The 17,343-nt window shown below is 40.8% G+C and overlaps 1 protein-coding gene across 4 annotated transcripts in view; it reads right to left on the reverse strand.

The window, feature by feature from the left end:
* LOC126470623 (ribosomal protein S6 kinase 2 beta) overlaps window positions 1-17,343 on the reverse strand; it is a 596,121-nt gene that overhangs the window by 454,179 nt on the left and 124,599 nt on the right. The window contains exon 1 of one of the 4 annotated variants that reach the window (XM_050098585.1): window positions 8,942-9,057. The exons of the other annotated variants lie outside the window; for them this stretch is intronic. Coding sequence (XP_049954542.1) covers window positions 8,942-8,965 — 24 coding nt within the window. The 5' untranslated portion in view covers window positions 8,966-9,057. Of the gene's footprint in view, window positions 1-8,941; window positions 9,058-17,343 lie in introns of those variants that run through there. 4 annotated transcript variants of the gene reach the window in all.

Raw genomic sequence — 17,343 nt, forward strand, 5'->3', positions numbered from 1 at the left:
CACAACGGCCGGCTAATTTCGTCACCATAAATGAGCGTTTTGCGTTCTTTATCGACAAGTAGAAGATGGCTCGGATTAGTGCAACTACTACTGCCGCATGTCTGCAGCCTCTTGCAAAGAACTATTGAACAATCACTTTCAGTTATTAAGAAACGAGATACAAATTTGCACATTTCTCCCCGATAAAAGAACCCATAAGTTTCTGTGTTCTACGGAATTAGTTTCCTATTGCACTAAAACCTCATGTGAAAACAACAGAATTCTCACAAAACAATAATCAGAAACATTGCTGGTTATTTAACATGCATTTAAGTTTTAAAATCACGGTGTGTCTGTTGACTGAATGTAACACTCCGAATGTTTGCGTATAATAATATGAAATACCAAATATAGATGAAATTTACTTATGAAAAGCATATATAGCTCTAAACCTTGATTTTCATTGTGACTACACTGACCTGATAATGCATTTACGAATAATGTCCACGACACACAGTGAAGTTGATGTGGCGCACAGAGATTTCGTAGAGCGCGGCTATCTCGATTTAGTCGCGAACGGGCGATAACAAAGCTTCCCTAAGAAGTTCCAAAATAATTTCTAAGTGTCAGCTATGTTTCGTTTCAAAGCCGCCCGGATATCCGTGTGTGTTGAAGCGTCGCTCGCGGGACAGAGAGATGCGCCGGCTCGGGATCGAATCTGCCTGGCGGATAAACGACGAGGATCGGTGCGTCGACTAGCCTGGATACGGTTCTTAGGCGGTTTCCCGCATCGCACTAGGCGAATACCGGGCTGGTACTCAAGTCCCGCATTAATTACACTATTCGCATACGTTTAGAAAACGTTTGCTCACTTTCACGTGAATAACATTGCACATAGACAGTTGGCGTATACAAATTCCGCTCCGCGGGGATAACTAGGCGGCGACAGGAAGGGCAGCCGGCCACCCCTTAAATTTGACACGCCAAATCCGTTAATAGCCATGTTGACCCCGCGTCGATGCGACACAAGGTCACAATAAAACTCACCAAACGCACAGTGCTCAGGTAGAAAACTATACGACCCATAACCTTACAAGGGAACCTCCCCATCGCAACCCCCTCAGATTTAGTTATAAGTTGGCACAGTGGATAGGCCTTGAAAAACCGAACACAGATCAATCGAGAAAACAGGAAGAAGTTGTGTGGAACTGTGAAAAAATAAGCAAAATATAGAAACTGAGTAGTGCACGCGAAGATAGGCAACATCATGGACATTCCGAGATAAGGAGCGCCGTGGTCCCGTGGTTAGCGTGAGCAGCTGCGGAACGAGAGGTCCTTGGTTCAAGTCTCCCCTCAAGCTAAATTTTTTCTTTATTTTAGCAAAGTTATGATCTATCCATTCGTTCATTGACGTCTCTGTTCACTGTAATAAGTTTAGTGTCTGTGTTTTGCGGCCGCACCGCAAAACCGTGCAATTAGTAGACGAAAGGACGTGCATCTCCAATGCGAACCGAAAACTTTTGATCGCAAGGTCATAGGTCAACCGATTCCTCCACAGGAAAACACGTCTGATATATTCTATACGACACTGGTGACGGCATGTGCGTCACATGACAGGAATATGTTGTCAACCCACCTAACTTGTACACTTGGCGAATGGGTAAAAAGATTCTTCTACGTTGCCCGATTTAGGTTTTCTTGTGGATGTGATAATTACTCTCAAAAAAGTGATGAAAACATAAGAGTTTGTCACATAAACTGCAACAAATGAATCCAAAAGTCTCACACTCTCACACTTTTCCCTGTGCTCTGTCAAAACGTACGTGTTTTATGTTTTCAAATTTTTCCGTGTGTAGACCGTCAAATCCTGCATATGTCCAAGAAAATCTGGTCCTGGAATTTTGGAGAGCGAAGTTGATTACGTTTGAGTGCCTGAACTTTGATAATTGTCTGAAAATAAAAACTTAAACTTTTTGCTCGAAGGAAGACTTGAACCAGGGACCTCTCGTTCCGCAGCTGCTCACGCTAACCACGGGACCACGGCGCTCCTTATCTCGGAATGTCCATGATGTTGCCTATCTTCGCGTGGACTACTCAGTTTGTAGCTTATTTTTTCATAGTTCCACACAACTTCTTCCTGTTTTCTCAATTGATCTGTGTTCAGTTTTTCAAGGCCTATCCACTGTGCCAACTTATAACTAAATCTGAGGGTGGGGGGGTGGGGGGGGGGGTGCGATGGGGAGGTTCCCTTGTTAGAATGATATGCGATCAGTTGGTTGGTTGGTTGGTTTTGGGGGATTAAAGAGACCAGACTGCTACGGTCATCGGTCCCTTGCGATCATTTAACACACTTCGAAATATTACAAATATGACGAATAATAAAATCATAATCAGTTCACGATGAGTCCGTAAGATTTAAAAGCATCGAGTTTGTCAACTGTCGATTCCTAAAACACCATCTCAAAAACAAAGCGAAATAAACAACGTAGAATGAAAAACAGTAGTTTCACTTCAGTTATGTGAAATAGTTTTTAATCTACTGCAGGTGACAGAACTTCCTCGGCAACACTTTTTCCTTTTAATTGTCTTCATGCTCTTACTTGCTCTTGTCTAAGCTGTCGAGGGCCTCTAAGAAGGGCGACACCTTTATTTTTCCCGCCAATTTGAGCTTACTGAGCCTTCCGCGCGTTGAGTGTTGGAGACAGATGAACAACACTCAAGAATAGACAGAACGAGTGGTTTGTAAGCCATATTCACGGAGAGTTACACTTTACTATTATTGGGATTAATTTCATTTTGGATTATACGCTTCCTACAGATAGATTTATGTTGTCATTCCACATTAAATCGCTCCGGTCAGAAACTCTTACATACTTTAAGGTTCTGACCCGTCCACGTGACTAACCACCGATCGTGTAGTCAAAAAAATGGTTCAAATGGCTCTGAGCACTATGGGACTTAACATCTATGGTCATCAGTCCCCTAGAACTTAGAACTACTTAAACCTAACTAACCTAAGGACATCACACAACACCCAGTCATCACGAGGCAGAGAAAATCCCTGACCCCGCCCGGAGATCGTGTAGTTAGATGGTATCGGTTCGTTTCAACCACTTACGCGCATTACATTGCCGGCCTGAGTGGCGGAGCGGTTCTAGGCGCTACAGTCTGGAACCGCGCGACAGCTACGGTCGCAAGTTCGAATCCTGCCTCGGGTATGGATGTGTGTGATGTCCTTAGGTTAGTTAGGTTAATTAGTTCTAAGTTCTAGGGGACTGATGACCTCAGAAGTTAAGTCACATAGTGCTCAGTGCCATTTTTTTTGTCAAGCAATTTACGTCAATCTCGAAAATTAGCAGTCGTGAAGGCCTACTACCTGCTCGAAATACGTGTTCTGTTGGCTTGGCGACACCAAGTCAAAAACCACGGTATCAATCTGAGCTCATGTTGCGTTTTACACTATTGGTGTCGGAGGATCAGTCTCCAGGAAAAGTAACTATACGCCAGCACAAAACGTGTCCAATAGTAAATTTTCTACGAGAAAGGTATGTTCTGTCCCTCTGTCTGCGACCCTGTGTAACTGGAGCAGGGAGAGGAAGGGAAGAAAGGTAAAGGCTCTATGTTCCATCGATCGTTCAATAGTAAAAGGTGGAGCACGAGCTCTTCTTGGACATGGATGTGCAAGGAAATCGGCCGTGGTCTTTTTGAAAGACGAAAGAATCATCGTGGAATATATTTCTGCAACTCTGTTGCATTAATTTAGTTTATGAGAAGGGAGAAAGAGACAAGAGCATCCTCATCTAGCGGAAAATCACCCATCTTGACAGAAAACGGTTGATCAAATGACGACGGAGAATGCAAACGTGAAGACAACAGCTTCCGATACACCAGCATCTTCCGGTGTAATACCATAATGCTACCTTAATAAGAAACTTACGATACGCAGCAAACATTGTCAGATACGCTATTTACTCTAACAAGTTTGTTTGCTGCAATCAAATAGGAACGTAATTTGATGATAAGATGCAACTTATAAAGTCTTCGTATAAAATGACAAAGCTAATGAACAGAAGACTATACTGCACTGTAACTGTGGAAATGAAATTAACACTGCTTCAAATAAATTTCTATTGTCTACGTGAACGGAACCAAACAATTTTGCTAGGGGTTGAGAGAGAGAGAGAGAGAGAGAGAGAGAGAGAGAGAGAGAGAGAGAGAGAGAGAGAGAGAGAGAGAAGAGAGAAGATATGGGGGGGGGGGGAGGGTACGTATAATGTGGGATGGAATTAATTAAACGTTGTTAACAGCATGAAGAAGCTGTTGCCCAATACCCCTCTTTCACGCAGTTAATGAACTGGTGTAATTCTGCCTCGTTCAGACTCCTTAATTGGGAAACCTGAGAGTCTTAGCAGCATCGTACCTTCGTCAAGACTGGCTCTATAAAACAGAACTACGAAATTCTTTTATACGACACTTCCCAAAATGAGGATGATGATGCTGTATAAGTCAAGAGTGTTTTCTAAAACACAGCGCATTAAAAGACACACGAATACACAGTGTCATCACGTACCATCCAAATGGATGTTAAGTATGAGCAGGAACAAACAGCGTTTATCTGTTGGTCGGTCATACAGCAGCTGCGTACTGAATCAACTTCACGTTATAGCTTAAATTAACTCTTCCTCATTCAACTATTTTCGAAATAGGTAGCGAGTCATAAATATCTAAACAAAAAGAACTTAGTGGACGTCGATGGACTGATACTACGCGCACACTAGTCTAACTAAAGCTATCGTCATCAAATACTAATATTTTGGGTGGGTATCAAACAATACGGAATTGTCCACACAAAATGGCGTCTCCAAGTTACGTCAAAGTGATGATTTCATGTCCGTACAAAAAGCCGGTGAGACCTCTTGGACAGTTATCCAGTGCAAACACACATGTCTAAACACATGAACAGATCAACACTTCTTAAAAACCATTTTATCAGAAGGTGGAACAGCAGGCATTTTGCATGAATATAAAGAAAACTATCACTCGGTACAGACGTTTCTCACAAACTATGAAAATATTTTCTTTGGATAGAATATTCCATAAAGCATACTGCACTAACTTTACGTCTGTATTTGGATACCAATGCCTTAAATGAATAATGCGATAGGAAGAACGTGAAACAAATTATTTGAAACGAGCAACAGTCAGGGCAAATAAATGTTCGAACAACTCTAGCTGTAAAATATGCAACGTACAATGTGGGCGTAAAGCTTGCCAAAATGGCAGGTTTAATTTCAAGAGTCTAACGGCCGACATGGCGAGTAATTAATTATCAGCATTCTATAACATGTAATACACGCGCCATTTTATCCACGGTGTATGCCAACGATATCTATACAGACGAAACCCACGAAATTACTGCACCGTGAAACTTTTCAGGCTATTTATCCACAACACATTTTACACCCTCTTCTGTTTCATATGGAGGTATGTGAAGAGCTGAACGAAAATAAACATAATGAGTGCGTGCTGAATACTTCTAATACTTGTAGTAAGGGAAATACATCTGTTTCTGGAAATGCGCCACGTCATATACCATTATTTCATAAAATTTACATTTAAATACAGGTACAAGCTCGAAGCCAATCACCAGTCAACAAATTCGGACACTTTACAAATTCACATAGGTTTAAATGGAAGCTAGATGACCGTTCGTTCTTACCTTCACAAAATCTATTTCCAGAGAAACAAACACAAAAATTACAACAGCGCTTATGCTGACATGTCTTTCCCTCCCCGATGGTAATGATACTGGGACTTAATTACAGTACTCATATCCATGAAGCGAATAAGTGTACTCATATGTATGAAGCAACGGGAAGTGCCGAACTGTAGTTTCAATGGCGTTTTTAACCGCGTTTCGTCAAGTATTGTTAAAATTCGCTAACAGCATAGAGTGAAGGACTTCACAGGTAAAAATCTATTTCCTTAGAGTTCATCATTAATGAACTGCTACTGAAACGATAAATGTTGAACAGTTACTTTGTATCTAACCAAGAAGACACTATATCGTGTTTTCGGCAGTTAAGACGATCCAACGACGGTCACGACAAAACTGTTTCTCTGTCGTATAGCCCGTGTGTCATGCACACCTTTCATTTCATACGCGACTCACCCCTACGTAATTCAAAATCACGAAGGCCGTTTATCTTCACTGTGAAATAATAAATCAGCCAAGATGTTTCAGATTTCTAACAATAGCTAATGAGCCTGCAAGAGCCCACGGGATTATTGCTACGAGTTGAGTTTTCTACTCGTATTAGAACGCTCTGTCGCTTAAATGAGCAGCATTCAAGGCGCAAGTAAAAAATGTAACTGTAATAAATCCGCATGTATGCAGCGGTGATAATACTTCAAATTTTGTAGTCCTGCTTACGTCACTATCTTCCTTTTTCATTTACCTCTACGAAGAATAACGTCTTAAAATTAAATTTTGAAACTTCAATCTCCTATTACCAACTTTCACCGTAAAGGCGCGCCTGGATGAACATTTTCTGGTAGGCTGAACGCTTACCAAACATTGTCCCAAACGTGCGGTTTGCGGAAAGTAGAAATCCGTCATGGCAGCCCAAGGGAATAAAAATTACAACTACGCATTTATTTGGCTACATCTAGTATTTTATAACTCCATAGCAACTCGTTGTCCTCAAAAATCGTTGGTAATACGTGATTATACTGTAATAGAGTTGCCGCTTCGCATACGTTCTTATTTGGGGAGATACGTTACGAATATAGTCTATCGTTAAAGTTCATTGGCACATATACCGCGAATTACCTTGCAGAGTGGTTGCACGAGGAAGAACTGAAAATACTGAGAAATAGCAAAGAAAACAGTATAACAAGAGGGTGCGAGTGCTGTCTGTGTGTGAGGCAATCTCTGTGTTTGACGCTGCTGCTGTTATGGTGCATAGTGCCGTTGTCACATGGTAACCCGAAAGACTTGACTGTTATCCAAACAACTTGATCTACAGGTACAAAACCGAGGCCGTTTGACATCAAGTTAACTTGGGTGAAGGAGCATAAATTACCCAGTCTCTCGCCATATACGTCGCGAAACCTCTGTACTAAAAATAAACTTGCAGCCTTGTACTGCAGGGCACGGCGCGCTACACACAGCAAGGCTTTTGAATGCCACGTTATACAAACAGTAATTCAGAATTTGTAACATCCTGTGTGCCTATCAAGGCAAACCCAAGTTGAGCCACTGAAATCGTGTTCCTTCGAGGGAATATGTATATGTAAATGGTGATCAAATTACCTTTAATTCTTTGCACTATTAACGAAAAAAGTGCCTTGTGATTTTTGCAGGCGCAAGTATATCTGTTCCAAGTGGTAGTAACTAGGTCTTCGCCTCAAGTTGGGAAATCCACAAACCGAAACTCTGGCAGATCATTTCTCTCTGAAGGCAGCATGAATTACTATCTTGTGAATTCCCTGTGTACTGAAAATTTTAAAGGTGAATATGTTCCTACATAATCATTCTGAAAATATGAATTTCGATCTACTGATAAGAATAGTAAATGTTAACTATTTCGCACCATGTTCGTACGAACCACACTAATATTATAGCTAAGCGGCTAAAAATGCAGGCTAAAGTCAAGTTAAACTATGGATATTCCTTTGAACTGCACATTGCTCTTATCACGGAATTATACACCAACGGTATTAGCTACAATTCCCTACATTATCTGAAATTCTGATGCCATTTAACGGAGTTTCCGTGGCATCTACAAGCAACACGAAAAATAACACACAGCTCATTGGCCCGACAAAGACATGTCAAAATTACAGAAATATTTTCGGCATATACTTACATATTGGACAATAACTTAAGTGCCAACCCGATCTGCGGATTCGTTTTGTTTATAAGTCTCTAAAAAATAGTCGTATGTGTTTCACACAAATGGAGACACTGGAACACCGTGGTCATAAAATTCACTGTTTTAGGAGATTCATCGCAAAAGTTGTGGACAGTCTGTACTGGAATACAAAACTGTCTAAAATAAATAGTAATATTTGTCAAGTGAATATCAAGCACTTTTCTTTTTGCCAAAAACTACTTAAGTCTTCGTGATCACCTCGATGGAAAAGTACTTGAGGATCCTGGGTTCAATAGCATAAAAAATAACTTATCAGGGCTGATGCAAAGAAGGTGATGCATGCATTTCCACACATTACATTATCACTTAAATTTGTCGTTTTATCTTAAGTGATATGTCCTGTTTACAAAAAATTCTTTAAACGTTTACTGAAGTCTGTCTGAAATACAGATGCGATATTGGGAAGATTTTTCGAAATCCACGCACGCTGATTACTAGAAAAAAAAAAGAAGTCATAATCCACCAAGAGATGAAGCGCTGACCTCCCTAAACACGTCGTCGCTGAAGTCAGTTTCGTTTTGCAAACGTTTCGTTCATAAGCGAAAAATTTTGCACATCATAAAAATTAACAGCATTCAAACATAAACTAACGTTTTTATACCGTTAACACTATAGGAGCGCAGCACATGTTTCGTTGCGACATTAATTGGTGTAATGATGAATTTATTCTTTCCGACACGAATTTCCGAGCTCTATTACAATACGGAGTAACCGTCGAAACACCTCATGGGCAAATATAATGAGAATTGGTGACACGGAAGTTAAAATTTTGTGCGACAGATTTAACAAAAAATTACTCCTAAAACCTAATTACAGGAACTGTTCTCACCTATGGTAGGCGCACTACTGAACCACGTGCACAGTCTCATCAGCACAAAAATAATCGCAGAGTAACGACTCCTATATGTGCGGAATATACGAAGAGTATTGACACAAGCAACGAAGAAGCTGTCATTGAAATGCGGATCTCATAGGAGCACGCCCCTAGCATCAAACACTACTTGCTTGAATTGTGCGGTACTTACAGACACATCGTCTCTGTTGTACATCGTCACGAGATGAAAACTTAATGAAACTCGCACAAGGTAGCGCACGCGTCGCTCTCACGAGCTGCCTTGCCAAGCGAGCTGTTGAATTTCATGTTCACTAGGAACATAGCTCGAAGCAGAAGGATGCGGTCGGCGCTGGCTTCCTCTTCAGATACGGTAACACGTGGTACGGATGCGACGATCTCTGTGCGCGAGGACGCAGACACTCCTGCATAAAGATAGCGCTCGCATTTTAAACTACTATGTAACATTTATTTTCCACCCTGTCTTTCTAAACACCGCCAATAAAGTATTGTTTTGTAAAGTAAAAAACGTAGTAGCTGGAAAACCGCCGGAAATCTGAATGCACATTTTATAATACACTTGAGATCAAACAACGCCGAAAATCTTCGACAGAGCAGGGTTCGATATCATTATCAGTGGAAGGAGTATATCAGAGCTAGGGAATAAACAGTTGAGCACAATTCCACGGGTATTGTGCCTAAAGAAGGATAGCTGATATACTTTAATTTATGGCAAAGCGTACCTAAAACAATAGATAGGTTAATAGGACACATTCTGGGAGCATCAAAGACTTGTTAAACTGGTGGGACAAAAACTTCAGAAATAGGCCACACCGAAGGCAAATTCTTATTTGGGTATATTTTCTTTAATACCACTCATACATGGCAGCAACTATTGGTACGTCATTTGCTTGGCAGTCATCTTCGCCATTGCAACATTGAGAGTCTAGCGAGAAACCCTTGGCTGAAAATGAACGTAACGATTACCTAATATTTGATGAAGTCCGCAGCTCGTGCTCTTGCGGTAGCGTTCTCGCTTCCCGCGCACGGGGTCCCGGGTTCGATTGCCCGCGGGGTCAGGGATTTTTCCTGCCTCGTGATGACTGGGTGTTGTTGTGTCGTCTTCTTCATCATCATTCATCCCATTACGGTCGGAGAAAGGCAACGGCAAACCAACTCCACTAGGTTGGTTGGTTGGTGCAGCGGTGCCGGTCTCCTGCATTGTCCCCTACGCTCCTCCGAGTATCGGACATCATCATCAATAATATTTGATGAGCCGTCGGGGTACAGCTCCCATTTGGAAAGGGCGGCCAGGACGCGTTACCAACAGATGACTGTAATTTAACGAGTCTTGGGAGAATCTCGAGGCTGCTGTGAAACATAACAAATAGTTAAGTAGGTCTTTAGTCAGAGTAAATACGAACAGAAAGCTTGAAAATGGTTTCCAATGAGCAGGTACTGAGGGGGTCAACCGCGCTGTATCGCAGGTAGTTGACCCTAAATACCCTGTAAGGCTGACTAACGTCAGACGGAACATAATTTAATAACCTGAAGTGATTGCAGGAAGACCGGTACAGTAAAAGCATGAGCAATAAGTTAACAACGGAATGCGATACACCGTATACAAAATTACGAACTGCAATCATAAAAATATTTACAATCGAACTACCCATTCCATCACAAATGTTTACACTTACTGAGTAGTAAATAACTTTATGATACACAATAAACTATATGTCCAGTAATGGCATTGCCCAGTAGCCATCATCGTGACGAACGGCGGGTATTACACTGAGGTGACAAAAAGTTACGGGATAGCGATACGCACACATACGGTAGTATCGCATACACGAAGAGGTCAATTCACTTGCAGAGCTGTCATTTGTGGTTCACATCAACAGGTTTCTGGCGTGATTATGGCCACACGTCGGGAATTAACAGGCTTTGAACGCGGAATGGTAGTTGGAGCTAGATGCACGGGACATTCCATTTCGAAAATCGTTTGAGGATTCAATATCCCAAGATGCACAGTATGCCGAGAATAACACATTTCAGGCATATGGACAACGTAGTGGCCGACTGCCTTCATTTAACCACCGAGCGCAGATTTGTCAGTGCTTACAAACAAGTAACACTGATTGATAGATTCTTGGGAATTACGCAGGATAATATTGTAGAAACCGCACAATATTTCAGCGAGACAACTGCCCGCCATCTTCAGGTGCTACTGTCGCGTCGCTGAGAAGCTCGCCAGTTTATATGTTGGCTTTCTAGAACAGCGCGTCCACGATTGGTCTTCGATGACGTTATGCCCCCGCTGGCGCCTGCGCTGTTCTAGAAAGCCAACATATAAATTGACGAGATTCTCAGCGAGGCGACAGTAGCACCTGAAGATGGCGGGCAGTTGTCTCGCTGAAATATTGTGCGATTTCTACAACATTATTCGGCGTAGTTCCCGAGAATCTATCAAGCAGATGCAGCGCCGGAAAAGCCTCAAACAGCACATCAAGTAACACTGAGTGAGATAACCGTATAAACCAATGTGGGACGTACGACGAACGTATCCGTTCGGACAGTGTGGCGAAATTTGGCGTTAATGGGCTACGGCAGCGAACGACCGACGCGAGTGCCTTTGCCAACAACACCACATCGCCTGCAACACCCGTCCTGGGGTCGTGTTCATATCGGTTGGACCGTCTACGGTGCAACCGAGACAACTGGAAAACCGTCGCCTGCTCATTTGAGTCCCGATTTCAGTTGGTAAGAGCTGATGGTAGGGTTCGAGTGTGGCATAGACCCCACGAAGCCGTGGGCCCAAATTGCCAACAAGGCAGTATGCAAGCTGGTGGTGGCTCCATAATGGTGATGGCTGTTTGGAGAACATTCTGGACACTTCGAGCGAACGATTTGGCCACCCAGATACCCTGACATGAATCCCACAGAACATTTACGGGACGTAATCGAGAGGTCGGTCAGTGCACAAAATCCTGCTCCGGAAACACTATTTAGGCAGCGTGGCTCAATATTTCTGCACGGGATCTCCAACAATTGTTTTGAGTCCATGCCACCTCGAGTTGCTGGAATACGCCGAGCAAAAGGAGGTCCGACACGATATTACGAAGTACCCCATGACTTTTGTCACGCCAGTGTATATTATTGTTAAATATTCTGTAATATTAAGTTTATACGCCAAAGAGTGTCGTACCAGACAGTTCTCCACATTTACACCGATAAAAATGAAGCAGCAATAGTGAATAGATTTATTAATCTGTGATGAATGCTGATCCTAATACAAATGATAAATGTGTCCATGTTAATGGGATATGTAATTAAAAATAATAATAAATTGTGTCAGCAGATACTGAACCATTAGTGTAGGAATGGTGGCCCATTTGCACGTACATCCATGTGTTGTACGAAATGTGTTGCTTGGGGAACTGCTCGATCTCAAACTGGGTGAGGTGATATAACATTGCTGGGCGAAGATGTGCTCTTAGGAGCACGAAGGACGGAAGAAAAGGAATAACAGAAGAAAAGGAATAACAGAAGAAAAGGAATAACAGAAGAAAAGGAATAACAGAAGAAAAGGAATAACAGAAGAAAAGGAATAGCAGAAGAAAAGGAATAGCAGAAGAAAAGGAATAGCAGAAGAAAAGGAATAACAGAAGAAAAGGAATAACAGTTCGGGACATCGACCGAGAAGAAAGACTAGTTTCCTGCACTTGTAGAGTACGGCAAAGTGATGTGATTTTATTTATGGAGCCACCCTTCGAATTGCTTATCGAATCTTGGTTAAGGGCATCTAAGAATACGGGTGAACGATCTTATGTATTGAGTGCGCGTCGCGACTTCTCTTGGTTGGGGTTCTGTCATCTTTCGTGTCACACTAGATAATACAACAGCTGTTGATGTATTTCAACTACTGTATTAGCTTTATTTAAGTATAAATCTGCTTGAAGTGGTACCATTCAGTAGGAGTTTGGACCTGACTGAATAAAATATTTGTCCTTAGAAATTAAATCTGGAGTATTGCCTATGTTTATTACAAGAGTGTCCCTGTTTTTTATGTTCATTAATTTTTAATTGCTATTACTTGTCTACCCTCAATTAGTTGACCGCAGGATCACCTTTCAGCCTAATAATTTGCTAATACATCATCAAGCCGTGAAGCAGACGCTGTATGTCTCACCCCTAGGACTCTTACGATCGAGCGACGTAGCGCAGTGCTAAGCACACTGGACCCGCATTCGGGAGGACGAGGTTCAAACCTGTGTCCGGCCATCCTGATTTTATGTTTTCCGTGGTTTTCCTAAATTGCTTAAGGCAAATGTTGGGATTGTTCCTTCGAAATGGGACGGCCGGTTTCCTTCTCTATCCTTTCGTGACCCGAGCTTGTGCTCAGTCTCTAATGACTTAGTTGTCGACGGGACGTTAAACACTGATCTCCTCCTCCTAGGACTTTTACGAGTCGAGCTTTATTCGGAAATGTACATTTGCCCCCTGGCACATTAAATGCAGAGCAGTAACGTCGCACTATCCAAAACCTGTTTCTGTCACTATCTGACACTCACGAACTTTACTTAAGACTTTACTGCCAGTCTCCCACCAGATAGTCATGTATCTCACACGTAGCCAACCCGTGGAACTGCCCACGACACAGCCCCCGTTTTGTAATACCGCACGTGCAATAGTAATCAACATCCGCGCACGCGCACCTACCTACATGCTGTTCTTGTTAAGAAACGTCTTTACGAAAACATCAATTCAATTAAGACAGGAGTAAATCACTAAATATCAATAACTGACGGGTTAGTTAGTCGTCACATAAACACTAAACAGTTAAATTCTGTGTAGAGTCCTGACACGACGTCCGATGTAGTAAGAAGTTTTCACTCGTTCAGCCTTCCTCGTGGTAGTCTGTCCGAGAAAGGACCGATAGGGCCTACTATGTGGTGTGGTGTATGCTGACTGCTGCGCGGGCGGGGGGCGGGGGTGGGGGTGGGAGGGGGGTGCACTGCGCAATGTATTTCCTTTTCCTAACACCTGGAGAAATTAATTATTTCTGGAACAATGACACTGTCAATGTGTTTGGAGACGAATGACATCATTATACCCTTTTCATTTTAGATGCAATCACATTTGGAATTGGTAACAATCATCAAACGTTTCAGCCCAACAGGGGCCATCATCGGAGTCTACAATAGGTGAAAAAAATTCTACATTACGAACTTAAAATCTACTAACTTTCTGCCAGTTCTGTCTGTAATTAACATCAAGTAAAACCATTTATACGTTTTATCCCTACACAATGCAACTCCCACTTGGTGAGCAAAGGGTTGTCACTCGAAACGTAGTAAATCTAAGAACACCAACGGAGAACCAAGGACAAGAAGCCAAAATTTATTACATTTATACTTTTGAGTCAGCTAAGAGAAGCCAGTACAGACATATACAGAACGAAAAATATACATCGAGGTGCAGTTTCCGCTGAATTATAGCGACAAATGTGGGGAATTTTCTGCGTACGCAAATAGATTTCAACGTTTACATCTGCCTAATTAAGACAACGACTTTAAAAAATCGAGCTACATATTTCCCGTGGAATTGGGAAGTGTCTTCGTAAAGGACCTTAACGAGGTAACGTGTATTAAACTTGATGGAAAAGTAACACGCTTAAAGTGTTGCAAACCTCTGTGCCACCGTCGGGAAATGGATTCCACAAATATGGCCTGATATACCAAATGTACGCTATGACGTAACCCAGATACAGTTCTTCTTGTGCTATTATTATTATTATTATTATTATTATTATTATTATTATTATTATTATTATTATTATTTCTTTACTTTCTCAGACGTTAAGTCTGGTTAAAAATGGAAAGTGACGCGGACCTTGATCAAGCGTCACTTCCTTTTAACTGTATGGTATGTGTTATATTGCATTTAGGAACTTTCGGGTAATTGAACATGTATCAATAATTACAGATTTCTGTAGTTGTATATATAAGTTTGGATGTAGCTGTATTGCATTGATGTACTGGTGGATATTGTGTGGTATGACTCCTGTAGTTGATAGTATAATTGGTATAATGTCAACTTTATCCTGATGCCACATGTCCTTGACTTCCTCAGCCAGTTGGATGTATTTTTCAATTTTTTCTCCTGTTTTCTTTTGTATATTTGTTGTATTGGGTATGGATATTTCGATTAGTTGTGTTAATTTCTTCTTTTTATTGGTGAGTATGATGTCAGGTTTGTTATGTGGTGGTGTTTTATCTGTTACAATGGTTCTGTTCCAGTATAATTTGTATTCATCGTTCTCCAGTACATTTTGTGGTGCATACTTGTATGTGGGAATGTGTTGTTTTATAAGTTTATGTTGTAAGGCAAGCTGTTGATTTATTATTTTTGCTACATTGTCATGTCTTCTGGGGTATTCTGTATTTGCTAGTATTGTACATCCGCTTGTGATGTGATCTACTGTTTCTATTTGTTGTTTGCAAAGTCTGCATTTATCTGTTGTGGTATTGGGATCTTTAATAATATGCTTGCTGTAATATCTGGTGTTTATTGTTTGATCCTGTATTGCAATCATGAATCCTTCCGTCTCACTGTATATATTGCCTTTTGTTAGCCATGTGTTGGATACGTCTTGATCGATGTGTGGCTGTGTTAGATGATACGGGTGCTTGCCGTGTAGTGTTTTATTTTTCCAATTTACTTTCTTCGTATCTGTTTATGTTATGTGATCTAAAGGGTTGTAGAAGTGGTTATGAAATTGCAGTGGTGTAGCCGATGCATTTATACGAGTGATTGCTTTGTGTATTTTGCTAGTTTCTGCTCGTTCTAGAAAGAATTTTCTTAAATTGTCTACCTGTCCATAATGTAGGTTTTTTATGTCGATAAATCCCCTTCCTACTTCCTTTCTGCTTAATGTGAATCTTTCAGTTGCTGAATGTATGTGATGTATTCTATATTTGTGGCATTGTGATCGTGTAAGTGTATTGAGTGCTTCTAGGTCTGTGTTACTCCATTTCACTACTCCAAATGAGTAGGTCAATATTGGTATACCGTAAGTATTTATAGCTTTTGTCTTGTTTCTTGCTGTCAATTCTGTTTTCAGTATTTTTGTTAGTCTTTGTCTATATTTTTCTTTTAGTTCTTCTTTAATATTTGTATTATCTATTCCTATTTTTTGTCTGTATCCTGGATATTTCTAGGCTTCTGTTTTTTCCATCGCTTCTATGCAGTCGCTGTGGTTATCCAATATGTAATCTTCTTGTTTAGTGTGTTTTCCCTTGACTATGCTATTTTTCTTACATTTGTCTGTTCCAAAAGCCATATTTATTTCATTGCTGAATACTTCTGTTATCTTCAGTAATTGGTTGAGTTGTTGATCTGTCGCTGCCAGTAGTTTTAGATCATCCATGTATAGCAGATGTGTGATTTTGTGTGGGTATGTTCCAGTAATATTATATCCATAATTTGTATTATTTAGCATGTTGGATAGTGGGTTCAGAGCAAGGTAGAACCAGAAAGGACTTAATGAGTCCCCTTGGTATATTCAACGCTTAATCTGTATTGGCTGTGATGTGATATTATTTGAATTTGTTTGGATATTAAGTGTGGTTTTCCAATTTTTCGTTACTATGTTTAGGAACTGTATTAATTTACGATCTACTTTGTATATTTCCAATATTTGTAGTAACCATGAGTGGGGTACACTATCAAAAGCTTTTTGGTAATCAATGTATGCGTAGTGTAGAGACCTTTGTTTAGTTTTAGCTTGATATGTCACCTCTGCATCTATTATCAGTTGCTCTTTACATCCTCGTGCTCCTTTGCAACAGCCTTTTTGTTCTTCATTTATAATTTTGTTCTGTGTTGTATGTGTCAATTTCTGTGTAATGACTGAAGTTAATATTTTGTAGATTGTTGGTAGGCATGTTATGGGGCGATATTTAGCTGGGTTTGCTGTGTCTGCTTGATCTTTAGGTTTCAGGTAAGTTATTCCATGTGTAAGTGTATCAGGGAATGAGTATGGGTCTGCAATGTAACTGTTAAATAATTTAGTTAGATGTGAATGTGTTGAGGTGAATTTCTTTAGCCAGAAATTTGCTATTTTATCTTTTCCAGGGGCTTTCCAATTGCGAGTAGAATTAATTGCTTGGGTGACTTCTTGTTGCAAAATTATCACTTCAGGCATTTGTGGTATCATCTTGCACGTATCTGTTTCTGCTTGTATCCACCGTGCATGCCTGTTATGTTGTACCGGGTTTGACCATATGTTGCTTCAGAAGTGTTCCATGTCTTCTATGTTTGGTGGATTGTCTATTTTAATGTGTGTGTTATCTATTGTCTGGTAAAATTTCTTTTGGTTTGTGTTGAATGTTTGGTTTTGTTTCCTTCTATTTTCACTTTTTTTGTATCTTCCGAGTCGTTTGGCTAATGCTTGTACTTTCTGCTTCTTTTCGTCTAATTGCTCTATCACTTCTTGTTGTGAGATTTTACCTGAGATTTTACCTAACCTTTTTCGTTTTTTTCTGACATTTCATTTCTTATAAATTGTGTTAGCTGTCCGATGTCTTTTCTCAG

Source organism: Schistocerca serialis, chromosome 3, assembly GCF_023864345.2.
Source record: "Schistocerca serialis cubense isolate TAMUIC-IGC-003099 chromosome 3, iqSchSeri2.2, whole genome shotgun sequence".
Taxonomy (NCBI): domain Eukaryota; kingdom Metazoa; phylum Arthropoda; class Insecta; order Orthoptera; family Acrididae; genus Schistocerca; species Schistocerca serialis.